The 27,908-nt window shown below is 41.2% G+C and overlaps 1 protein-coding gene across 1 annotated transcript in view; it reads left to right on the top strand.

Moving 5' to 3' along the window:
• Positions 1–4,961: 4,961 nt before the first annotated feature.
• Positions 4,962–27,908, top strand: part of LOC137915381 (cell adhesion molecule 1-like) — a 34,235-nt gene continuing 11,288 nt past the window's right edge. Inside the window, exons 1-8 of the mRNA XM_068758718.1 lie at positions 4,962–5,064; positions 5,469–5,489; positions 9,783–9,929; positions 14,304–14,456; positions 15,750–15,887; positions 20,100–20,258; positions 21,080–21,176; positions 21,472–21,644. Of these exons, the coding sequence (XP_068614819.1) occupies positions 4,962–5,064; positions 5,469–5,489; positions 9,783–9,929; positions 14,304–14,456; positions 15,750–15,887; positions 20,100–20,258; positions 21,080–21,176; positions 21,472–21,644 (991 nt within the window). The remainder of the gene's footprint in view (positions 5,065–5,468; positions 5,490–9,782; positions 9,930–14,303; positions 14,457–15,749; positions 15,888–20,099; positions 20,259–21,079; positions 21,177–21,471; positions 21,645–27,908) is intronic.

Below are 27,908 nucleotides of genomic sequence, written 5' to 3'. Positions count from 1 at the left end.
AAAACATGAACCTGATTGATAGCAGTGATTTGAGTGAGAAAAGGAAAATGGGAAATTGAAAAATGGCGGCAGAAGATTGGAAACAACGCACTGATTATACACTCTGTGAGGAAACAAAAGGCCTTCCTCCTGCCTTTTCAGTTAGCACAGCGGTAGCAGGTGTGTATCTGACAGGTGCCTGATTGAGGCACACAAAAGACATTACAACTGCAAACAAATGGGCGTGTTTAGCGTCCCCGGATGCAGTTAACGTTTCGGGCTGATGGAAGTGCTCATGAGTGCATGAGCAGAGGCTGCTCAGAGAGGACACAGGTGTCACGGAGAGTGGACCCCCCCGCCCCAAAAAAGGAGCCATGTTATTGTTGTGATGATAATAATCTATCTGTACAATTAATGGTATGTCATCTCCAAGGTCATCAGCATCGGGGGGGGATGTGTTTAATATGTCTCACACTGTAATAGAGCCTCTCTCTGCTGGGGACAGACACACAGGAGGTGTCAGACGGCACAGATTTATCATTATTAAAGAGGAAAGTGGGAGCGTAAAAAGATGAGAGCAACAAGCACTTTGCTCTAAATACACGTTTTTACAAAATAACCTCAATTACCTCAATGGCACTTTATTTCTGCCTTTTTTGTGTTTATGTTCTCATATTTCAAGATTTTAAGCAACCTCAAAAAACAATAGAAGTTTTATGAGAGGATAACAAATTACAGTGTTGTGTATCCCATAAATGAGGGTGCGTCTTGGCCGAGGCCCCGGTGTTTTAATATTATCTGAGAGCTTCCAGGCAGTGAGTGGTGGCGTACCAGCTGTCTGCTGACCCTGCCGGACCCCCCCTCTTACTCTTCTGACCACTTCCTTTCCACCGGGCAGGCTGAGGCGATGACAAGTCTGTCATAAGCGTCTCCTAATGTTCTAATTACCCCTCACACATACTGTACACACCTTCATAGTGATTAAGCAGATATGACTGGCTGACGGTTCTCTCTCTCACACACACACAGACACACACACACCCACACACACACACCACACGTTTGCATTACATTCGTGAATAATGCTTGTGCGGGTTTTCCAGGCAACTATACGTCTCTAGAATAACAAAAATTCCTCCCTCAAGACTCTTTGCGAGACTTTGATTCGTATCTTTGTGCCTGTGTTTCGTTCCGGGCAGGCCTGCATGCTGTATCAGAGCTTCGCTTTCTCTCCTGTGGTAACGAATGCATGCTTTCCTGTCACAGCTTTCACTTTAAAAAAAAAAAGAGATGAGAACAAGGCTCTGAAAAAGAGGCTCCATTGTGCCTGCCACCTCTGAAGGGGGCATAAAAAACACACACAAAAAGATGCACCGTCATATAAATAGGCGATCCGAAAGAGATGGGATGTGTCACTTTTCCAGACGTTGCACCGGCTTTGAGCAGGAACGTCTCCATGCTGCGTGGCTCGCTGTTGTGGATGCACTTAAATCCATGCTTTAGTCAACTGCTTATAACAGTGAATCACTGTGCCTGTTAGGGAAGAGGGAGTCGCTGCACCTCGCAGCAAATGCAGTTGCTCTGTGATTTATAGACCTCTGAAGTTACTGCATTTGTCACAATCAGCATTACTTTATAGTGTGCCATTGTACTATGCGTCTTATTATGTTGAGATTATGCCTTAGCCGCTCTGTGACGAGAATAGCTTTGCTTTATTATGTCAAATTACCGTTTGATAGATGTGTGACCGTGACAGAAAGCCACCGCTGCCTCTTTTCTTCTTCTTGCATTTTGATGCGGCGTAACAGGGAGAGCGTTTGTGTCTGTCGTGCAGAGGCTGTGTGGAGCAGCAGTCTGGTGTCTAAAGTAGTCAGAAATGAGCTAGCGCTCCTCTTTTCTTGACATGACTGTAAGGACTGAACACTACCTGAGCTGTCATTAGGGTGGCTGGTTGCTGTTTGCAGCTTCTTCTTCTTCTTCTTTTTGGCAGCTGCGGAGACAATCTCGTTTGTGATGCGACTAATAAGACCCAGCCTTGTACGCTAATGAGACTACACACCTTTCTTTTTCCTTTGAAAGACATTACTGATGGCTTAATTTAGACTTTTATTCATGAGAGCATCTGTCTTTTGCTATTTATGTGCAGTATTAGAAGCCCATAGCAATACGTGGAAGCAGGCCAACAAATTCAATGCATCTGCTTTTATCTGCCAGCATTTCTGAAGGATTATTCCTTAATCTGTCTGTCTTCAGATGCACGTGTCCTCCCGGCTTTTCGCGAGTACAGCAAAAACATTCAGGTCATAGATTGGACATTTACAAGAAAATCCCATTAACAGCCAGCAATTAACCTCCTCTGTGGGGATATTTACAAAATCTCCTCTCTGTTACAATTTATCGAGCAGCAACACTCTCCATCTCCTGTTAGCCGACCAGATTAATGTGTTTTTAGTCCACTCGGGGGGTATGTAATATGAGTATTCCCTGTATTGCTTGCAGGTGAGTATTTTATGAAATCCTGATTTTATTCATTATTAGCCAGACCTGACAGCTGATAATAACAGTATCAGATAATAACAGAAATAAATGCTTTATCTGTTAGACTAAACTTCTTACTACTACTTACTACTTTTTCTTCCAATTGTAATCTTACACATTCTCAGATGGAGATTTGCCTTCTGTTAGACTAAACTTCTTACTACTACTTACTACTTTTTCTTCCAATTGTAATCTTACACATTCTCAGATGGAGATTTGCCTTCCAGCTTTATCAGAGCTTTGAATCCGGTCTTCGTCTAAACCGCAAACAAATTGGAGCAATTTTTCTTAGCATCTGACATCTATTTTCACAATTAGTGTTTAGTCTGTTACAGGTCAGAAACCAGTGGACAATTACAATCAAAATAATTTTAAGACAATAAACAGGATAATAATGAAGTAAAATGTTCAGTTTGCTAATATAGAAGATTAGAAAGCACTACATTGTTTAATTTGAATCACTTGAGAGGCTGCTGTCGCTGTAATAAAGACAAAAGAATGATCAGTTATTAGTCCACCGATTAATAGAAGATGAACATGATGAACAGAAGATGATTTGCTCACATGCACATTTTGTTATATTCTGCCTTTTATGTTGACTTGAAAATGTGAATCCCCTTGACAACAAAGTCAGGCATATGGTGCCGGACTCTGTTTCTTTTTATTTAAGAAACTTTTGTTTTTTATCTTAGCCTTAATGATCTGCTGTGTCTTTTGGGTCCACGCTGCAGGAGCTTGCTTTTCCGCCCGATTTCCTTGAAGAGAAAAAGTTTGAAACCCACCTCTGATCCTTCTAATTAAATGAAAACGCAGTGGGCCACATATAACGAGACAGAATCGCTCCTCACACAGTTGCATTGAGCTCTGTCATCCGACTCTGTTGTGTCCTCTTTATGTGGCGTGATCACACGCGAGGTTGACATGCAACAAGCTGCAGATCATGAGCATTAATAAGCAAGGGAATGTTTTACCTGAAAGGGAGGACATTAATTCAAAGGCGACGCACTAGTACTGAGACGAAATGTTGCCTCATTAGTTTTACCCCACTGCTTTTACTGAGCGACAGAGAGACTGAGCGAGAGAGAGAGAGAGAAAGAAATACTCTGTGTGCCAATCTTACCTCACAGACATCCACTCTGTAAGGACATTACATATTTACTATTGTTATTATTATTATTATTATTATAGTATTTAGAGCCTGAGTTGTTATGGAAATCATGATGCAGGAGGAAATGCAGCATTTCTGAACAGAAAGCGAGCAACGTTCCTCATTCTGTTTCTGAAAATGATGCTCCCTTGCAGAACAAGGGGAGTTTTGAGATTTGTACAAAAAAAAGGAGACAAGGTGAGGAGACAAGGACAGACATCCTTTGGAGGACGGTTGGCCTGCTCGATCTCATCCGACGTGACTGACAGATTGGTGCAATGTCTGCGCTCTGCGCTCACAAGCGCTCCCTCAGAAATCTGTCTGTCAGCACTGTCTAAGCAGAGCGACAGCCATGACATCTAATCAGAGTCGAGCCGGCACCTCATAACTTCCACCTAATGTGCTGCAGGTACAAGGGAGTGAACAGGAGCATGGCAGACACACCACAAAGCTATTTATAGCCCCTTGTGAGGCCACCAGCAGGAAGTGGCTCACACTGCAGGGTTAGAGAAGGTGTCACCACACTATATCACAAGTCTCCCTGTTTAGATATAGGTCTCGGCTGATTGAACGCTGAGATGTCCCGGTGTTATAGCAGAGCATTTCCCCTCAGTTACACTCTTATAACATATAACCAGGACAAATATGTACAACATCATAATTACTCATTTGCATAATGTTGCAACAACATCATAATTACCTGGCAATTAAGCAGCTCAAAAGCCTCATAATGGACTGTCCTCTGGGCTGGTTGGACTAGGAGGCAAGTTTGGCTGTGAACCTCTCTCTTTCTGGCCAGTTTTTTTTTTTTTAAACCACTTTCGTCTCAGGCACAATCGCCCCAGATGCCTCGTTATGCTGAATTATGGTGCAATAAAAATACAGTTTTGACTGACACCCAATGGTTTGGAAGATGCAGAGCCTTGAGATTTTGGACGATGTTCAAAATGCGTTTCCCAACATGTGCAATTTGTTGCACGCGGCGTTTTCCAGAGGGAACTGCTGACACGTTGAAAATGCACAAAGGAGTATAACAAGGACATGTGTCATACCTTTCGCCCTTATTAAGCTGCCGGTGACAAGTTAGATATGGAGTCACCGCAACATACTTTACAATCAGCTCACATTGCTCACAGCTGGAGTGAAGTTTCAAGATGCCAATATAATATACGATGGTATGTGAAATATAAAAATGGTAGGTATAGATATGCAGCAAGAGGCAGGAGAGGAGCAGCGTGTGAAGGAGGAGGGAGAGAGGAAGAAAAAGGGCTTGTTTATGAATAGCAGACAATGAATGATGGCAGCTCTCCTGAGGGTGCAGGGCCCTGAGAACTGCTGCAGGGACTTGGGAGCATGCCAGTCTCCCATGCCCTGTGAGATGCCAGTCTGGTTCCGAATGGGTGCGCTCCTCTCCAGGATACATCGCAGGTCCCGGGGGAGGCAGTGGCTGCTCCACAGTGGGGATTGACTGGAATTTCAATCAGGGACATATTCCCTGTATACCTCTGTATTATTATAAGAAATGGTTGAAGAGAGGAAATGTCTCCTTATGTCAGCATTAGGACTCCAATGTTTGGTTTGGTTTTGCTTGAAGTAACTCGGGATGCCTTTTTATAGTGCAATTAATGGCAACAATGTGCACAAGCAGCAATTTTTTTCAGCTTGATTTAATGAATTTAACACATTAGGAAATATTCAAAGTTTTTTTTTTTTTAGAAGTGGAATATTGGCTTTTCTGTCTGTCTGCTCACCAAAATGTCTGTTTTCTTCTCTTCTCTCCATGTCCATGTCTGCGCTGCAACAGGAGCTGCTGAAACCGTGACAGGTACGTCTTCTTTTTGCTCCCTGCTGTTCATTTGGAAGCCCTTGCTTTTGTCTGTGTCTGTTGATGGGCTCTCCGTGGCAGTCTGTTTATCTGTGCAGATTTATATTAGTGGTTGGTCGTATGTTTATCTTATTTTCAGGACAGAAGAGAAATCTGTGCACTTTGCAATACCTCACTTTGTTACATTTTCAAAAAGGTAGTGGGAAATAAATATACATTTCTGTCCAGCTCATTTGGCTGCCTTGTTATGAATTAGTCTTTATTCTGATGGTGCTAGGATTTGCACTCATTATACCAACATATCAAATACCATATACGAAAATCAAACAAAGTGTTGTGACTATTTCTTGTAATAAAAATAACTGAATGAATTGACAACCATGTTATAACATTTTCAAGTTTCAGCTAATGCTAACGCTAACCTTTTCTTATAGTGTATCAACATGCAAACATTTATTTTTCTACTCAAAGAGCAGCTGAGGTGAAAAAGAATATATTTAAAAATGTCCAGAAACCAAAAGCATGGGATAATTTAATCTTCAGAAATGATGACCAGTGCAAAATGTCCTTAAATGTAATTAACTTGATGGTGTTGTTCTGATGATCTCATCATGGCCAAAGATTTATTACTTATGCCACATATTGCTCGAGTAATTAAATTACTTGCTACTTTTTTACTTCTTTTCCCCTACATACCTTTAATTCACTCCACGGTTCCAGAAAACATTCTGTCCTTGTTTATTGAAAATCTAACAATCTGAAGAATTAAGGGTTTATTTATAGGTTTAGAAAATGCTCCTTCTCCTTAGGCTAAATAAACCAATTAAGACCACTTTGGATTTTGCATTTCACATTGTGTTATCACTATTTTTAGTTAAGTAAATATTCAATGTGAATATTCTTCACCCACTGGAAACCGCAAATACAAAGGTGATGATACTTTATAATTTGCCAATAACCCATTTGCTAACACCATTTCCCTTGTTTTTATTCATTCTATTTGGTAGTAATGTAGTTTTGAATGCTGGTAATTTTAGGCTTTTGAACAAAAACGCAGATAATCTCATTTAATCTTTGATAAATGATTCAAGCAACTGCATTTCATTTATTTTGTATTTAATTTAGAAAGTCATTTTTATTTCTTTACATTTACTAATATGTTTTGTGATATACATGATTTGTCTTTACAATATTGCATTAAATTTTATATATTTTTTTAATATTTATTTTAATGACTAACAATCCTATTTTTAAGTTATGCTGTGGCATCATTATAAAACACAGCTCGGCTGAGTTTCGAAGAGTGCTTGACTTTGAATAAAAAAAAGAAAAGAAAAACATGATCAAATGAGTGGTAAGAAATGTTTGATCCCTTTTGTGGTATGGGGTGAAAAAGGCCTTGCACTAATTTTACCCTGACAGAAGCCTGACTTGGGAACATCCTTTAAACAGTATTTCATCATGAGGATCAGGGTTTAATGACCGAGCAGGATAAAGAGCCATAGCAGTAAATGATGGCATCAGAGGAAGAGCAGGGGAAACTTTTATTGTTAATGACAGTCTGTAGTCCCGGTTGTTCCTTGAAAGGACATGATGGCTGCAGTCAGCGGCGACTCAAGGGAGAGGGTTTGGGGGCGGGGGGGCTGGCCGTCCTGCTTTTTTGGTTCCCCTTTCATGTCTTTTGATTTGAAAACAAGAGGGAAAGTTCAAAGAGAGAAACAACTTGATTCAAAGGTCTCTGAACTTCTGCTGCAGGAGCCGGTCTGCTAATTTTTTTTTATTTCGTCAAGTTTTGGCCAAATTGGTCGGGGGGGTAGGTGCTGTTTAGCATTTTGAGTACGGCTGATGAAACGAGCCAGACACTTGATGCCAGATTGTGCATGCACGCTCCAAGGGGACGTACAGACTTCTGACGCTCTGTGTTTTTCTCCGACTGTTTCATTCAGTATGTTGTGATGCAGGAACAGGAGGGCAGCCATGTGTAGAGATACAGGCACTTTACTCGTCCAGACAGCTGCTGGAATGACTATGAATTTATCAGCCAGTCATCTGTACCATTCCTCTGCCTGCCCCCTCCCCCACGCCCACCGTCCAGAATTAATGACTGGCTCTCCTCATTTGCACCCAATCATGACCAGGATGCTGAGGCAATTGAAAATGTTTACTCCAATTGCAAAAACCCTCCATGTTCCACAAAGTGCCCTGTTTTCTCTTCGATGGCATTGCTAATCACAGCAACGTTATTTATGTGTGTTTTGAATTGGAGATGAGCCGAGGCTGTGATATTGGAGGGGAACCAACCTTGCTTGGGGCTGCAAAACCTTATGGAGGATTTATCCATTGCTTTCCCTTCCTCTCAGTCCAACAGATTGGGAGCGGAGTAACCTTGCTTTGAGGCGCCGCGGCTGGTTTGACTGCCAAATATATTACTTTTAGAGTGGTAAAATAAAATAGACATCAAAACGCTTCACATTGCTTTCCCTTTGTGTTCGGCAACAATTAGTGCGTGCATGGAGGAGCTCCAGAGCACGATAGGTTATTGCAGGTTTTCATATTTTGGGTTGCCACGTAAACATTATCTGGAATTCAACCAATTTTTACTGTATTTCCACAGGGCTTAGAGGAAATAATTTTATCCTGGTCAGACATATTATTGATTGTATATATTTAAATATGAGCAAAGTTTATTAGCTTTTTTTTATTGCAAGTTTAGTATACACGCATCTTTTTAGCTGTATGGTCATGTCTCGAGGGGAAACCGTGTCCAACTTTAGTCTTTTTAAAGGCATCTCAACACCAAAGGTCCTTGTAATAACATCATGTTGTTACATACCTGCTACTACCCCCCCCCCCCCCCCCCTGTATTAGAGTACAGCACTAATACAAAAGTGCCACCCTGCTGCCCACGTGTGTCTATAATGTAATAATGTCAATAATGTTTTGTTTTTTTGTTAATGCTTCCTCAGGACAATATTTACCACAGCCTACCGCTCTGTCTGCTGGACTGCAACAATGCTAACATTTAGAAGTCGACCACAGAGCGTTCCCGTGCTGGAACTCTGCCCTTAGTGTTCGTTGGAAGGTTTGAACCTGGTGAACCCTGAAGCGGAATAAAGCAGTTAAATTTATTGTGTTCCTGCATCAAATGATATAAAAGCACTTTAACACATAGTTAACACAAACTCAAAATAAAGAATGGGCTCCTGGACATAATGCACGTGTGTTTTTACCTTCTTGTCCTGAACCTCTCCTGGCAGCAGAGCAGAATGAAATGTCTCGCTCTCATTGCATCAGACAGGTCTGAGGAGCTTTTTCTCTACAGGAGGTGAATTTCGTATTCCTTGACAGATTCCCAGAGTTCATTTAGAATCATGTTAGTTTGGCTGTCTGTTCCCATTATCACGATCACAAAGTGCAGGTCAGAATGCCATAGAGGTGTCTGACAACTCCGGCATGTAAATGTGCTTTTGATGTTTGCTTGTGGCTGCAGTTGAGAGTGTTGATCTTCACTGCTGTGAATCAGAGGCATTTAAACCTATTCTCCATGCTCCTTTTTTTTTTGGCTCTGGACAAATAAATGTTCCTTAAAGTACAAGGTGACTTTTGATTCTCTCCCTCTTTTTTCTTAAAAGACGGGAGGGAAATAAAGCCAGGCATTGTATGCGAGGGCTTTGATGTGAAGTGTAAGTTACGATAACAAGGTCCCAGGGTTTGTCTGTGGGAAGAACGTCAGTGTGCAGAGAGCAGCAAAGATGCTTACAGGACTTGTATTCCAAGAGATACAAAACAGAGCAGCTGAGCACACGGAGCGCACTCTGGTCACATGGAACGTCAGATGGAGGGCTCTGATAAAGCTCAGCTCATAAACAGCATCCAGCCCGGCTCATCTCTGTCTTCCTCTCTATTTAACTCCCCCTTTTTCTCTTCTTCTCGTCCTCCGCCCTGCCATATCTACAACTTGGCACTTTCCTGCACTCTTTCCTTGCCTATTTGTTCCTCTACCCTCTCCTCGCTCCTTACCTTCGTGGGCAGCAGAGCTTACAGCCCATCTGGCACTGACTCACAGATTCCACTCTGAGCTGGAGGGGGGATCAATAGTGACAAACAGTGCACATGGCTCTTATATTAAAAGGATTAGACATGGCTGCAAACATCTTCACACTGGGCATGTGTTTACACGCAGTTCCTGTTGCAAGAAATATACAAATATTTGATAGGCTGTAAATATCCAGCCGGAGGTTAGGAAAAAATGATCTTTCACATGATCTGCATTTGTTTTTCTGTTTCGTAAAGTTGAAGGACAGAACCTGGCAACTGACAACATATCGGTGATCGAGGGGGAGATGGCCACCATCAGCTGCAGAGTGAAGAACAACGACGACTCAGTCATCCAGTTGCTCAACCCCAACAGGCAGACCATCTACTTTAAAGATGTTAGACGTGAGTCCCAGTGCCTCAGACACCGTGTTAAATATGTCTCCTGCGAACACATTGGTTACTGTGCATCGGTTTTCCCGCCGCAAAACTGAAACTCTCTGAGATCCAACACTCAAGGTGGACTATTGGCGTGAAAGAGGAACGAGGGTCAGACAGACAGACAGACAGACAACAGCAATTGCAATAGAAAGATTACCATTTGTATTGTCACTCCTCCTACTACGACTACTTAAAGTAATAATAATAAAATGGGGAAGTCATAAAATACTCAAGCACATCTGATTGGACAATTTCACAGGTAAACAGTTTCATTGATAGCAGTAATAGTATGTATCAGGAGTAGAATTATGAAAGCCTCCTCAGGCTTAGTCATCACTTTGTTTATTCTGAAGCAATGCGTTCAAAGCACATTCAGGAATCAGAAGACGGCCCTTGTTGCGATCGACTGCACTCACAACACCCACACTTTTGTTTTTCCACTTCCCGCCTGCTTTTTGACTTGTCGTGTGAATACATTTCACAAAGGAGAATTTTTGTTTGCTTTTTTACCGATTTTGCTGAAGTTAATATTACTAACTACTCTGAAGAGGCTTTTAAAATGTAAAAAGAAAATGATCTCTGTTTTTGTGAAGGTCTCGTATTTTCAGGCATCCTGTGCTAAAGGAATCTCACAGTTTGATGTAGCAATGAAGGTATCTCTATCGAAACGAAACCATCCATATCTTTCATTTTGTCTAAGTTTTTGACTCTTTTACAGAAGTCATTAAGTTCAGAATGCAGCAAGATAAATGAGATAACACAGAGTACTACTGTAATGCAAACGCTTCTGTGTCCTTGTCACAGTTCGATTTGATGATAATCTCTCAGATCAGGATATTGAACATTATGATTATGCATGAGCATATGGACAGCTTCTACTTCGAGGGGAGTTTTTTTTCTCCACTTTTCTACTTGTTTGGATCTGGGATCAGAGCCAAGATTCAAGGTGAATGAGTAACACCCTTCATTTCAGTCTGTATTACATCCCAGCTGTTTTTTCACAAGTCTAGCTAGTGAGACGTGTGTTCCATTTCCTTGCTTCCTAAGAGCGTCAAGGGAGTTTGAACACACATCTTTGTCATATTGCTACAAAAACACCCAAAGCTGTCTGAGTACGGTAGAGAAGAATGGATTCATACACAGCTTAGGTCATGCTGTGCTCAACAATTTGGAAATAATTATTATGATATCATGGAGTAGATAGATACTTGGTAGATAGTAATAGACACTGGGAGTAATTGTGTTTTTTTTTTTCAATTCAAGTCAACAATAAGGACTAATTAATTCTTACATTTTAATGAGATCCAACGATGAAGCTTTTAGTATTCATTCATTTTAAATACTTGTTCTGTTTTGTATGACTGATGCTGGGAAGAATCCATGCAGAGAACATGAAATTTCCACATGGAAAAATCCCAGATGGATTTGAACCCATGAGTTTGTGGCTGTGAGGCGACAGTATGAGCACCTGCACCACTGGGCTGCCCACTATTAGTGTTTGCTAGTGATCTTTCTCACGCGGACATGTGTTGCTCTCCCTTGGTCAACGTAGTTCCAATGTGAAATACAAAACACAAAAGGTTTTTTTGTGTATTCTAAAATTACACTGCTCAGAAACATTTTGGGAAATTGAACATCATATCCTAATAAACAAACTCCTCAAGTGGAAAATTGTTCTGTATAGTTTGTTGAGAAAAAGAAGACTTTACAAGATTCAATGGAAAACAGAAATCATCAACCCATTTAGGGCTGAATTGAAAATCACACTGAAAACAAAAGCAAAAATTTGAGATCATAGACTTATCCAATTTGCATGAATTTCATCATCATTATGAGACCAAGTTCCGTCTATGGCCTTTGCGTGCCTGTACGCACTCGAGACAACGTCTGGGCATGCTTCCAATGAGTTGGCAGATGGTGTCCTGGGGGATCTCCTGCCAGACCTGGATCAGGGCGTCAGTGAGCTCCCGTGGTGGTACTTTGAGGAATCACATGCACGGGTACATAACGTCTCATAGGCGCTTAATGGGATTTAGGCCAGAGGAACACGGGGAACAGTTCGTGACATCAATGGTTTCATCATTCAGAAACTGCCTACACAGACCAGGCATTGTCCTGCACCAGAAGGAACCCTGTACCGCCTCATGAGGACAGAGTCATTGCCTGTGAGCTCCAGATGCAAAACCATTTCCTTTTTGGGGGGTTGCCTTGCTTTTGGCTCTCCATGTCCTCATGTTCATTCAACCAGGTGAAACTGATTCATAATCGCATGTGCTGCCTCCATGGGCCGATTGATACCCGGTGTTTAACTGTGATGATTAAGAGTTCCTTTAATTCGTTTTTTGAGTATTTCCAAATGTAAATCTGATTTCTGATATGTTTTATTTGGATATGTTCCCTGTAAGGGCAGGGGGGTCCAGCAAACCCCACAATGCTATTATTTTAGGCTCGGTTCCTAAAGGACTGCTGTTTCTGCCGAGACCACGTCAGCCAGAGACATTGTTACCTGTCAAAAGGGCTGCTCAATACTTTGGCAGGTTGTTGTACCAAACAAGCAAACAGCAGCGACACAGAGATGCAACAGGAGCTACAAGAGCAGCAACTGTAAGTGAAGTGGAAGCCACATAGAAACAGAACCACACCAACAGCAAGAGAATGGTAGACTTCTCTTTTCTGGATCATCACTAAAATGTTATCATCTGTTCCTGATAACATTCCTAACATTTCCTGAAGATTTCATCAAGATCCATCTTAAACTTTTGAGTTATGTTACTAAAAGACAGACAAACAAACAAACAAACGAACGCTGGTGTTTACGTAACCCCCGGCTCGGGAATAATAATAATCATAAGAGGAGCAACATAAAGGGTGAAAATACAGACTGCACCGAAATACAAAATGTTGAAATATGGCAAGACACATTTCTTGTGATCTTTAAGGAGGGCATTGGAACAAAACAAGCTGAAATAATTAGCTGAGCTGTTTGGCTAAGAGAAAATCAACCGAGAACACGTTTTGCTAATCATTTAATAATTTCCTAGTTTTTTTTTTTTCCTCAATAAACTTTTGGGATTCACTGGCTTCAGCTTCAATGCGAACAATTTTCTGCTTTGTTGGTCTGAACTAAATAACTGTGGGTTTTGGACCGTTGGTCTGACAAACAAGCTGTCAACGTGGGAATTGAGCAACTGTGAGATGTTATTTTCAGATATTTTCTTTTCGATTAAATGATTAGAACTGAGAAAATAATCAGCAGATTAATCTCAAGGAATGTAATCAGCAATTGGTCTCCTCATACGTGCACGTATTTTTTTGTGTGAAATGATATGAAAACAGAGGAATAAGAACTATATATTAATAAATGAAAAACCAATACGACATTTGAAATAGATAACCCTCCGCGCTGTTGTGTAAGCAGTCAACCAGTTATGGAACAGCGTCTTCAGCCTGCTTTATTTAGGTGAAGGGTCGCCCTCCTTTGCAGGTGCTTCAGCTCTCAAAGTGCATCAGTGTCATTGCTTCCCTTTCAAAGGGCTCCCAGGTACATCAGGGGAGGAGGTTTCATGTTGATGCTGCTCCGAGACCTTGGGTAATGATCGTAACATTAAGTGTAAATCCTGAAGGGGATAACAAACTCCCTGTACTTTAAACAGAGGATGAATAGAGTTCATTAGCTTGACAGATGTAGAGAGACTACCTCACAGAGGCCGGTCAAAACATCAAAAGGACTCCCAATCAACTCAAACCAAGCTGTTTATGTAAAATAGTGCTCCAGGATGAGGGCTGACTCAAATGAGAGGCAAAGTAAAAACTCGCCAGCCTAGTTCGACGACATTAAAAGGAAATCCATCCTCGATGCCTCCGTTTTTATACAGATTCCAGGCCCGATTTGATTTTCGGGGTTGAAGCATCCAATCCTGCACCTCTGTGCTGTGATTTCATTCATTACCTGTATGTATGTTTGAATGCCTCTCCTTTTTCTGGAATACGTGGGTTTGGTGCAATCACCCATGACATGCCAGTCCATTTCAAGAGTTCCCATCTTGAGCAGCCTTCACACTTTCTGTCTTTGCTCTGTGAACTGGAAAGCTACTTTATTAATCAACTTATATGAATCATTTTGAAAGTCACTTTTCTTTCACTCAATTAAGGAGAAAGCTCACACAAGGGCGCAACTCTCTGCCCTCTGCCTCATTTTCTCCTTTTGTCTCCTTTGTCTTCTCCTATCCCATCTCTCATTCTCACTCCTCTCCACTTCCCTTTGCCGCCCCCCCCCATGTCTCCTGCTCATGTCCCTGCACTATCCTTACCGTCTCTGTCTCACATGTATTCCCACAGCGCTGAAGGACAGCCGGTTCCAGCTGGTGAATTTCTCTGACAACGAACTGCGGGTGTCTCTGTCCAATGTGTCACTCTCCGATGAGGGACGCTATGTGTGCCAGCTCTACACAGATCCTCCCCAGGAAGCCTATGCAGACATCACTGTCCTGGGTAGGTGTGAGGGTACATTTGTGAACCTCCCACACGCATCACACTCCTCCTCGAACACGTTTCCATTGTCTCCCGCTCTATTTAAGACGGGGAATAGGAAAAATAGTCATCTTTGAACCTGCTTTTTGTAACAACTGAAACAAAATGTCAGCCAATTAGGATCTCGCCGTGTTCGCAGCGTAACGAAAAGGAGCAGATGCTGAAACTGATGGCTCAGACTACGTTGATTTTGGCAGCTGTGTTGACACTGCAGATCCCGGTGAATGTTGACTTGGCTCCTCCAAACGATTCCCCATTGAGAGTCAGCTGCGCCACACTTTGATGCTTTGGAGTGAAATTATTCTAGTTAAGCGTTATTATACATGCAGACATCCTGGGGGATTGAATGGAATTAAAAGCACTTTAAAGTAATTACTCTAGTTGTACAATTGTAAACTAGATGCAGTATTTCTGAATCAAGAACTGTATTGAAGAGTCCTTAAAATAAGCACCCCAGTGACTTTCTTTTTTCTTTCAAGTAACTTGAGATCAGCAAGTTTTCTGCTCTGACTGGCGAAAGCTATTGAGAACAACAATTTCATTATATCTCTATATAGTATTGTGACCGTCTGATCTAATTATGCAGTTATATAACTTTGGCAAAGTTAAGTTAAATTTCAGAGTATAAGACATATGAAATGTTTGTTATTTCATGCATGAAGACAACTAAAAAAGTTTGTTTTTACTTACTGTAGTTTTATGTGGCTGCATGAAACCTTCTTGATCTGAGTAACAGCACTAACCACCACTCCAACATGCTGCCCAGCTTTTAACCAAATAAAGGATAAAAAAAACAAAGGATGCTACCTCGAGCAGAAACTTTCTGCACGTGTGGAAATGGGACTGACTCTGGAAATGAATCATTGAATATAAATGTTTCTATTATCTTTTACTTCTGTGCAATTAAATCATTTTAATCAAAGTAAATTGTAATATTAATTTTAAAAAGAAGAACTTAAACTTTTTATATAAACCCAACTTTAAAAATCGTACTTTATCCAGAAAAATATTGTGCGAGAATTCAAAACATTTTATTAATTGTCATTAGGACTCTTCAACCCATTGAAATCTATTTTAGCATGCAGCATTTACAAGGGATCAGAACAGAGTAGCGTTACTGGATCTGTGTAAATACATTTGTGATACTCATTATCAAATTATTATTTGCTGTTTTTACTGAGATTGTCAACTTGGGAATGTATGGATGAGTGTAGGATAAATGTCTTTCTGATTGTTGCTATTGCTGTGGGTCAGTCCCGCCAGGCAGCCCCATCATCGAGAGCCGCGAGGACATGGTCAGTGAAGGGAACGAGACGGAGCTTACCTGCACAGCAATGGGCAGCAAGCCAGCTGCCTCCATCAGATGGATGAAAGGGGAGGAAGAACTGACAGGTCTGTAGAATAACAGCCTCTCCCAGTTTGCTTCATGTGCTGCACCCCTTGTTCATTTCCCTGCAAGGCCTCATCTCTGGAAAAGTTTCTGCCATGTCAAGAAATGAAGTTTGGTCCAACATTAATAAGCGGTAACATGCTGTGTGGTGTTTCAGAATCAGAATACTTTATTAATCCCAGAGGGACATTCTATCAGCAACATTGCTCCACTCAGCAAGACACAGCCATACGGAATTGACAGAATGCACATGGTGCATTAATCGAAATCGAAAACTGTAATATTGAGAAATATGAAAAAAGCAATACAAATTTGGGGGGGTCCCAGTCTCAGTCTCATTGTCCGTGTGCCCCATTATTGTACCAGGAGCTGATGGAGGGGGTGGGTGGTGTTGCCCAGGATGCTTCCTAGTTTCTGAAGTATCCTTCTTTCCATCACAATCTCTGAGTCCAGTTTCACCTCCTACAATACCACCTGCTTCACTGATGTGTTTGCTTCTGCTACCCTCAGTCTGCTGCCCCAGCACACTACAGCAAACAGGATGAGACCACAGAGTCATAAAACATCCTCAGCATCGTCATCCTTAGGAAATTATATATGTTAATATGTAGTGCTGGCATGAAAAACAAGGATCCTTGACATATAATCATATATATGTAGTATTCTATGTCCAGGGCTCTGCTCAGCTGCAGCATGACGCAATCAAACTCTGCATTCATGTCTAAAAGAGCTGCTAGCCAGGCACAAGTTATGTTTCACATACAATGCACAAACCATTCGCTTTTAGATGCACCCTTCATTTGGTGGGGTTAATTTCAGAGACGCTAAAAAAGTGCAAATAGTACATGTGATATTTACTAAACGATGAAGGATGTCAAATGTTAAAGGCAAGGCAACCATTAATTCAAAACATCTATACATAATTAATCTGGTTATGGTTATGAACTCATTTTGGCACATTTCTTTTCAGTGCCTTTTGCCAGCTCTAGGCATTTGCAGAGAGGGGTATAAAATAAGGGGCAGTGAATCATTCTTATTACCTCTCAGTTGTGATTAGGGCTCATCAATTATTCATTGCAAAAGTATTGTACAGCAAGGGAGATATTCATTTTAGTCATATCATAGGTACACAAAGTGGATATCGTTGGGTTTGTTGTCATATTGCATGCATATATGCATATATGAATGGAGAGGATTCATTTGTCTTGTTGAGAGATGAAATATTTAGGCAAGTGCGAATGTGAAACTAAATGCCATCTGTGCCTCCAATAATCCCTACAGGAGTCAAAGTCGATTTCTGTTTATGAATTGTGTAGTGTTGTGGAGTTGAGGGAAAGACAACGGGATGGTCGGATCAGCAAAATGCCATTCACGCGGTGAGCGGGGCTAATCCATAGTGGCAGTGGAGACATAAAAAAAGCTAGAGAGTCACGTCCTCCCGTACCCCGGGAAACACCAATCACTACTCATTATGGATGTGCTAAACATTTCATTAGCTTCTGAGTTTTAACAAATGTTGTTTTAATGTCTGTGCGCTGCCAAGACAGCTGTAAGTGTGAGAAAGAGTACTGCGGGTTAATTTTAACACAGTAAAAATGGCCAAATTGGTTTTGCAAACATTCATCGTGGTGGCTTGGGACAAATTCGTTATTGAATCCAGATTCTGGTGCATTGTTTCCAGTTCTAAATCGAGTGAAGATCCTACAGATGGATCTGTTTGAGTGAGACCTAAACAGAAAGGATCATTTTTATGTTAAAAAGTATACATTTCATTATTATTATTATTAGTAGTAGTAGTAGTGGTGTTGTTGTTGTTTTATTATTGTTGTCATTTTTATTGTTGTATTAAATTCACATTGAACATTGTTCTTATTAATGGTTTATAAGTGATAAGTGTTCAAGTATTAACTGTTGATAAGGGATTACAGATAGTGTGCAAACCCTCCAGAAATGATGGCTTGGTAAACATAGTCCAACAGTGGTACAGTTGTCATTTTGTTCTTAAGTCATATGTGGCTCGAGTTCAGAAGACTTTTCTGTATCATCCCAATCACAGCTTGTTTTACTGATGGTAATACCAGTGCTTCTTTTCTGTCAAAGCCAATCAAACAGTTTGCTCAGCATGTTGGCAGGCAGAGGTCTCGGGTTAGAAACTGACTGAAAGGAGATGTCACCATGAGAAGATGTTATGCTTGATTTCTTTGGCCTTGATCAGTGCTTGATGCTCACAAGTGTTTGATTGGCATCTCTGCAGCAATACTTGTCTCCTTTGCATTCAAATGTTATTGGTTTCATGACTATATATAGTAATATATATATATTATTTTAATCATCTTGATCCAAATTAATGAAGGAAATCATATTTAGTGTTTTTTTATGACACTGAAATGGCAAGCAGCACTTTTATCCTTGAAATATGCTTTGAAATTCTCTTTGGTATTTTGCATCATGCAGAGGTCAAATGTTGGGACTTTGAGGAATATCCACACAGACAACGTAGTTCAAGAAAATATGTTGCTGTTTTATAAAAAAAACATGTCTCTCTGAAGTCCCGTACAAAATCATCAACAATGGTTGCAAATTATATTTGACATGTATTGAAATCTAACAGCAATAGCATTGTAATCTTTTTTAACATTTCATCCAACGCTACCATGTTTTTTCTATGACATTTATTTCCATGAGACGTGCAGTGCTGCGATTAGTCTTAGACAATTACTATGATTGGCTGAGAGGATAATGGCTGTTCATCACAACCCTCCACTCACGTCATTAGGAGCACCCTCAGTGACCTCACTAGGTGACCTTGTGTGGTGCTTCACACTTGAGTGATTGAGTGAAGGCAACAGAGAGACTGAAGTGAAAAGCATGCATGTTTTTGCATCAAATCAAGCTGATAACATTATGTAATGCTAACACGGAGACATTGCTCTGTGACTGTAACAAGGCGGCATTCTATGACTGCAACAGAACTGGTTTTACTGAAGATGATTGTAGAGTTGCACAGTATCATAGCTGTAGGACTGTGCTCTCCTGGACTGAGGTTTCAGATGGTGTTCATGGAATCCATAGATGTTTCTGAAAACTATTCCAGTGACTTGGTTGTGCTTCTGTACGTTGATCCAGCTGGCACCTATGTTGCCCTCTGGTATCTCAGTTCGACCTTGGGCTGATGATGACTGCCCCTGTCATCCTGACTTGAAACTGTTTTTGTTGTGTTCTGATTGGTCACCGCTGCACAGAGGTCAGATGCAATGCCCTGAAGTGCACTCACCGCTTACTTACTTACAATTTCAGGCTGGTTTGTGCATGGTGTGGGTTTATGTTACATGGGGTTAATATCCATCAAGAGGCCGCATGTGTGTGTGTTGTGATCATCAGCAATGGAACAACAGTGTTTTGCCCTCCTTGAGTCCAGCTAGGCTCCCCTGTGACAGGGCTGAAATGGAAGTGTGCTGCAGGTCAGAGTCGAGTTGTAATTATTTCTTCACTTCATTAAGTGCGAGTAAACCATCACACTCAGCACTGCAGCTAATGCGGTGCCCCTGTGGCATTGTAATGCTCTCTAAATGAATGCCCCTCTGACAGCCTAGGGCCTTGTGGGTAGCAGATTACTGCTGGGCTAGCCCCAACAATGCTTAACCCTCAAGCTGCAGGAGCATTCATTAACAGTTTTATATGACATATTTGCTGGTTGCAGCTCTTGTCAGAATTGAAGGCCTGGGGCACATACGAGTCCTCCTAAAGTCTTTTTTGGACAAGACATAACAAAGTAATGAATTAATAGTAATCAATGTAAATGCCATGTAAAAGTACTTCACTTCTTCAAGCAGTACGTGCTTAATATCTGAATATTGCTTATTATGGTCACTACAGGTTGGGGTTACTGCAGAATACAGTTATGATTACAGGTGGTCCTCACTTAACGACTGAGTTATGTTCCGAAGACCCCGTCGCTAAACTATTTTGTCGTTAAACGAAACGCCCGTTGACCAACAACTTGGCCGACATTTTTGCATTGTCAAAAAACCTTTATCTTTGGATATGTTTCGGCCAATTATGCTGTACATGTATGTACTCACTCACAACTCTGCAGCCAGTGCATTCTGCTCATCGTAGTACCGAGTCGTCGTTAAACCAGTACACCATTGAGTGAGGACAACCTGTAGGTTAACCATTATCTTTGTTCACCTTATATACTTGTATTTTTCTAGGCGAGGCAACAGTGGATGAGACGTATGACAGGATGTTTACTGTCACCAGCCGGGTGAGATTTTCTGTCACCAAAGAGGACGATGGCGTGACAGTGGACTGTATCGTTGACCACCCAGCCGCAAGGGACCTCCTGGCTCAAAGACACTTGGACGTCCTATGTGAGTGACCCAAAGCTGTACTTCATTCATCCTATAAAATGGAAATTTTGATCTTGCTCGGACGAGCTGGAGCTTCATTGGTTCACATCTTTGGAAACGTAAGTGCAACTGCCTGCCTGCCTGCAACAGGACGTGGACACGTTTACCTCTGGGATACATCACCTGACATTTTAACTGCCGGACGATTTGCAGATACAGTTTTTCACAAAGTTTTGAACATCACATTGTGAGTAAATGAGCCTTTTGAGAGGATACCCCTTTACTCAATCATGATAGTGTCACCTGTTGCCTACAGCAGCAAAGCACCCAGCTTTACAACAGCCTGCTGTATTTGTGAATCCAGCCCGCTGAGACGTAGAGTAGAGAGTACTGGTGCTGTGGCCCAGGAGAGACAGTCATGACAGATGATGTTTACGTTCTTTAAACTGTGCATTGATGGAAGAGGTCCAGGCTGCCTTACATGCTGTTACACTTCGACAAAAGGTTAACGTACCCTTCTGTAGTCTGTGTCGAATATGTAATTTTTATCAGGTAGACAACTGTTTTGTGTGACCTTTGAAAATAAAGAGAAAGCTTGACTGGAACCGCTTGACATTTTGGTAATCATTGGCGAGCATTGATTAAAAAAAAAAAAAAAAAAACATTTTGCTATAGCCTGTCTGTGTCAGAACATCGTCACTTCATCCTCCTCGATGGTTCATTTTGGCTGCTTCTAATTTCGGAGCCCGTTTCACTCAGTGCTTCACTTTGTAGGACAATAAGCAATTAGCTTTTGTTTGAATAAATGTGCTGCAGGTCATTGATGGTTCTTTCATTCTCAGATAAACCCGAAGTGAAGATTGTGGTCACGTATCCTGAAGGCGTAACTCGAGAGGGTGACAACCTAGATTTGACATGCATTGCAGAAGGAAAACCACAGTGAGTATTCACGCAGATGGACGTACATCAGGACGCCACAAAAACACTGGCATGTCAGTTTAGTTTCATATCCTGCGCTGTATAACCATGCTTCAGCGGCCAGAGCGCCCCCTTAACCTTTACATTTCATTGCACTATTCAAATGTTACCGGTTGTTACCATGCTGAATAAAGCACATCATTAGACAGCGTCTGACGATGGCTCTCCTCAGACAATATCAGATTGACCTTTACTTAAGATTTCTAGGTTGAGTAGACAGCGGGTGAGTGATGTGTGTGGTATTTATTCTGTCCAGTCCCCATCAGATCAACTGGCTGAGAGTAGAAGAGGAAGTGCCACCCCACGCTGTCGTCACTGGGTCTGACCTGTACATTGAGAACCTCAACAAGTCCTATAATGGCACCTACCGTTGTGTGGCATCCAATGGCGTGGGTGAGGCCTATGATGACTACATCCTCTTTGTATATGGTAGGTATTATGCTTTATTGGAGATGGTGTTCTATTGGCTCGATACTGAACTGCCTAGAGTCAGGAGATTCTAGATGCTGTTAGTTAAAGCTACAGGATTTAATGCAGCCTTCATGCAAAAATCCAATCATATTTCATGCGTGCTGCATGCGACTTCAAACCATTACTAATGGTGTCATTTAAACAATTAAAGGATGGCTGCAATCGAGAACTGTAGAGGGTACTGACTTATTAATGTGCACTTGAGGTGCTGAGATTCTATTAATGCAGTGAGTGTTTATTATTGACTGGCATCTTAGAAATCCAGGAAGTGAGATTTGATTTGGCTGATTTGTATTCTTGATGCAGCAGTTTGCACAGTGGAACAGAAATGTAATGAGATTGATCTGCTGTCATTTCGTCTGTGGCCCTACAGCAAACCCAGGAAAATCACATAAATAGTCACATTACGATTAGTGTTAGTGCAAATGCAGCAGTGTTTTATATCTGCCGTGCAGATGTTTGTTTTGATTTGGTTGACGTCTCTTTTCTTTGCTCTGTCAGGCAGTTGGCCCTTCATCGACAAGCCTAGATCATTCATAGCCCCTGATATAAAGAAATGATACAACCAAAACTGAGAGATTCTATTTTTTATTTCACATACTGACTTTGTTGTCAGAACCAGGTGTTTAAATTATTGATGATACAACTTGAGCAAATTAAAGATCGAGCTTGTATAGGCTCACCTGACTTTTATTGAGGTGACATCACAAAACTCGTGATGTGATTGTTAGCTCCGCAAGCTCTGTAAATATGGATTTACAAGTTCTTCCTGTTGCCATGATTTTACATTATTGAGTGCTCACTAAAGGATGTCAATTTTTATATCGAAGTGTAAACTTGGATGAGGTTGATATCGCTCATATTTTGATAGAGCATATGAGCCTACAGCCAGCAGCTTTGTTTAAACTGGAAACTAGTTAGCCCAGTGCTGTCAAACGGGAATAAAATCTGCACAGTACCTCCATAGCGCCCTAATTAGCACGTTACTTCATTTGTTTGATCGGTACAAAAGCAGATTAAGCAAACAAGGTGTAAATTTGCAATTAAAAGTGCTGGTTGGCTGAGTTATTTCCAGGCTACCTCGTTCCAGGTTGTATGCTGAACTAAGCTGTTTGCACTTTTTCTGCTAAGCTTAGCAGAGTCTGACTTAAAATGAAGTATTTTTTCCCCCTGTGCATAATAAATTAAACACACTATACACACAAGATAAATAATAGCAGAGAGGAAGCAATTGCACTGGATTCACTTCACTGGACTCACACATATTCTGAAAACCTTTTTTTCAACTGTTTAAAGGAACACCAGGCATCTTTGTGTCTAAATCCCTTAGATGGAACAGTGGGTGCTGACTGTTTGACGTTGTGAATAGGAGGACTTCATCATTCAGAAATCCAATGATTTCATTGTACGCACTCCTCAGACCTTAATTTCCTATTTTTGGTGGCTGGCAGGGGTGAGGAAAATGGGGCGGAAAATAAATTTGCAGCAGGTGCAGCCATTGTTGATGAGTTTAGTTTTCTCCTTGGAGGACTTGCTCCCTGCTGTTGAGGATTTTGTATTTCGCTCCCAAGTTTCCGTTTGCTTCTGCCGGTGTGCCAAAAGCATTGACTGCCATACCCAAAACCCGGAATAAAGACAGATCTAGTGTACGTCTGTACATGCAGCATTTTTATTTACTATTATAATATAACTTGTGTTGAAAATTATTAGTTTTTTTGCATATACATATTAGTGCAAGTTAAGTCTTGGGGTTTCTTAAAATGTTTTATACTGATAACAGTGAAAGGAATAGCAATTTTCCCTTCTTTCAGGTCAGATTAGTGGTTTCTTGTCCAACAAACAATACCAGCAGCAATTGTGAGGCGTTAGTTGACGCTCAGAACATCCCACGCCACCCAAAATGTGTTATGTTTGTTGTTCCCTTACTCAGATGTTTGACTTTCACACTCAGAATGATGTATGTGCAGAACTTCACACTGAGGCCATTTTCACATTCACCTGCTGCAGGGAACGTTTCTCTGCGCCCACCTTTGGTCCTAGTTCAGCTGTTCATGTGCAAGCATTATTTTTTATATTTATTCTTGTTTGGAAGTTAACCAGAGATCAATTTTGAAGCTCAAAAGGTGGAATATTTTCAGTCATTAAATTGTGAGACTGTTGTGGAAAAACATCAGCCACAAATCATGCAAAGCAAAGCATTTAAATAATTGTGTATTTTTAATACGATACATTATATTAGTATTACCTATTCTGGGTTATTCATGTTATCAAATCCAAGGAGATTGATTCAGCTGACAAGTAGTTTTATTTTTGTATTGCCGAAGCAGAACAAAAGTTAGCTCGAGAGCAGAAGGATTTTAAATTCTGGAGCCAGTGCAGAGAAGCTAATAGATGAGATATGATCTCTGATACTAGTTGCGGTGAGTGCATGTGCAGCAGTATTCTGAGTCAGCTGGAGAGACTTGAGAGACTTATACTGGGACATCCTGCTAATAGAGAATAGTAATTATCCAGCTTGGATGTAACAGATGCATGGACTACATTTTCTGCAACCTCTTCAGAAAGACTGGGCCTGATTCTTTAAACACTAAGCATGAGAAAGAAGGCAAGCCTAAAACGTGTTGCACGGCAGGGGGGGGTTAAAGGACATCTTTATCAAACAAAACTAGAGACAAATCAAGTTATCTTTAATAGCACAGTGGATTATTATTATTTTTTTTACTTGCATCTGTTGCAAAAAGGTGTTGCATCTGTCATCACTACAATCCTAACTGATTGATCATTCAACCCGATTCACCGAACATTGATGGCTATTGAAAATAACAGTCTTATATTAGGGCAACACGTGCAGCAAGCAGTGGAAAACTGTAAGAAGAGGATCTGAGAATTTCTCTTTTTGCTTGTTTCGGATGTGCTGACAGAAATAAACTGTGTTAAAAAAGAAATAGTCTGGCTTACAAATGTTAATGAAATGTATTAATGCATATTTTCCTGAAAAAAAAATATCAATGCAATTTCACTTGTGGCAGGACTAGGATTTTAATGGAGGGACCAGGTCTTGCGTAGAGGCATCAGGAGAAAATCCACGTTTGGTGTTTTGACTGCGGGAATAATTTTATTTCTTGCCTAGATTTCTACAGCTGAGAACCTTGAAAACTTGTGAAATCCCTGCTACCTTAATGGTTTAGTGGATATTGATGTTTTCGATGTGTGGGTAGTATATCCATGTGGGGTTTTAGGAGTATCTTATGCACTGATTTTTCGACACAGCGGCGTCTCACGAATCCAAACCTGTCAGGTGCTCAGAGAGGCACAGCCATCCTTGTTTTTAGTTGGTGAAATATTTTCAAGTATTTGGAGAAAATGCAAATCCCAGTATCCACTTTATACAAATTTTAGCATCATATGATGGCTATCAGTCGCTGATTGATGGTCACAGATGTGTTTGTTTCATCAGCGGACTTGTGTGACTTTGCCACTGTGACATAGGTTCCCTGTGACTCTCATAGCTCTGCCACCCCATGGTTATTCATCATCGTGCTCTGCCAGGCAGATGATGACATCTGCTTGTTCCCAATGGATCCATAATGATCACTCCCAAACAAAAGGACAGCATATGCCAGCAAATAGCTCACTTAGAGGAGAATAAGCCATTGAGTATACATTTCCTAATTGTTGTGTAAAGATTCTTTTGAAACAGAATGGTGCTGTGGTTCCTCTTGAAAATGCATTTTAATGAACACGTTTCTTGTTGCTCTCGAACACAGATCTTTATCTATTTCAAGGTATCATGTTCTAATGTTTGAATAGATATTCGAGTCTTCTGCTGTCAACTTCATGCATCGTTTGCTTAACTCTGCACCTATAAATACGTATGAACAAGTGAGAAGCAACGCTACAGATATTCACGCTCGCTGTTTGTGCCTTTGACCATATTTTCAATTAGTATAACATCCGATCCAAATACTTCAGCATTTCCATTAATCACTCTATCCCTGGTGCACCAGCGTTGGAAGTTCTTTGACTTCCGCTGGCTCTAATGACACACAGGAGATTGGTTAAAGGTGCTAATAACCATGTATAATTATGTCCACAGCTCCCACTCCTCTTTTCCAGAGGATTTAATGCCAGTGAAAATCTTCTTTGTGATCCATGTGAGAGTTTGCTGTCCCAGACTAATCATGCCTGCTGCCGTGGATTAATTTGTGTGTGCTTTTTCAGCAGAGATCAGTCTAAGCATGATCATCATGTACTATTTATATGTTGCTTTCTAGCAGCAATGCACTCAAAGAAATGCATTGCTTGCATTCCACCTGCTGGCGTCCAGCTCCCATTTTGCCTGTTATCTAGCCTTTTCACTGTTTGTTTTTGTCATTTAGGAACTCTGGCTGCTGATAAAGTCGTCACACACCGGTCGAAAAAGACCTTTTGTTCAGCTAACTGACTGCTACAAGTAGCTCTATTGTCATGAGTTGTTTTATTCCTGATAAGTATTTACTTATGAGCATTATTGCTAGAACCAAACTGGATTGTTCATTCTTTTATTCCGCTGCCACCCGCAATCGTGCTTATCCTTCCTATTTCAAAAAGACTAATGAGCTTTCATTGTGGAACAGCTCAGACAGACCAATGCAAATCCATGTCAAGTCAAGTCCTTTTTGGATTGCATGTATTGTGCTCACTCCAACAGGCTGGAAAATACTCTTGCCATGCTGTTATATTGCAGGTGTGTCTGTAGAAGGCTTGGATTGTACCCCTGGGTGGTATGTGGTGTTAGTGCTGGCTGGAGAAGGGGCTTGGTCCCTCAGAGGTAACCTGGAGCTATGGCTCTCACATAATGTCTGTTGGCAGGAGAGCAATGCTGCCTATTACTGTCACAGTTTACCCCATACTTGACTTTTTGACCTAGAAATCTTCCATGGATGAGCGGTCAAAGATACACAAGCCCTAGAATCGGGGGGTTATGAGGGTTTTGAAATAACATAAGCAGACAAGAGACGCTTTTCTTTTAAAGACTGTTGTAACGCGGTCCCTGTGAATCACACTGTCTTTTGAAAAATATATAACAACCAAGGAATAGCTCGGAACACATAATATTTTTTCATATTATAAAAGAGAAATAGACTAAAGCTTCAAAATTTGTGTCCAAGGAGGCAGCTGCTCCCACGACTGCAAAAAACCCAATTTGTGCTGATGTGGATAGACGGTGACCTCTGTCATAGCAGCATAACAGCAGCATTACCTAGAAACCAACTGAGCTCAAATGTGCCTGAAAATTTTAAAAGTGAGCAAAAAATGATGAAACCAATTATGTGATGCACATCTTTGGGACTCCGACAAAACATGTGTGAAATTTCAATGAATTCTGTCCATCCGTTGTTGAGGAACTGATAGGCCATGATTTCACCGGTTATTGCTGTACAGGTGTAGATGGACGGACAGACAGACGAGGGTTATCCGATGTGCCCCGTTCTGCGGGAGGCATGAAATACAAAACGTTGTGTTGACAAGCAGATTTAAACCTTTTTTTTTCCTACGTGGCTTTACTTTCTGGTTAAATTTTCTCATATCAAATTTCTCACTGATACAAATTGTGCCACAAAATATGGCCTCTACGACGTGCACTTGTATTGCTGAGCCCAGATTCATCCAGCCTGGAAATTGCTCATGGTGAATTCTTGTTTGCCTGGATATTATATGTGCCACATGCTATCTCGGCCTTTGTAAAGACCCTCTTCCCTGAATGGCCAATTCCCTCCCTACAGACTCTGACATTTCAGCTATCGCACTGCCTTCGGTCACAAGGAGAAATAAAGCCCAGCCCACCCCTTTTCTTCAAATACTGCAGGAGGAGAATCTTTTCCTGATACCCTGATCCCCTCCTACCAGTATCAACACCTCCACCTCCACCATATGTACACTCTATCCCCGGCAGCAGCATTATACTGTCATTGATGTTTTATCATTAGATTGGGAGTGTGTGGTCCCCCACTGCTGTCTTTTGATGGAGTGCAGACAGTAAAGAAACGGAGCCAGCCAGTCGATTTCCCCTACTGTGACTCTCCCACAACAAGGGGGTCAAGCTATCTTCCCCCGGCACCAGAGCCAGGCATACATCCCCCTGATGAGGATGCTTTCAGTGCTCCTTAGTAGCATGGCGTACCTGGATTGCCCTGCATTTTGTTTTTGTGATTATTTTGTTTTGTGGGTAGTGACAGGTCT

Source organism: Brachionichthys hirsutus, unplaced genomic scaffold (assembly GCF_040956055.1).
Source record: "Brachionichthys hirsutus isolate HB-005 unplaced genomic scaffold, CSIRO-AGI_Bhir_v1 contig_992, whole genome shotgun sequence".
NCBI classification, from domain to species: Eukaryota; Metazoa; Chordata; class Actinopteri; order Lophiiformes; family Brachionichthyidae; genus Brachionichthys; species Brachionichthys hirsutus.
This window is presented reverse-complemented; position numbering and strand designations above follow the sequence as displayed.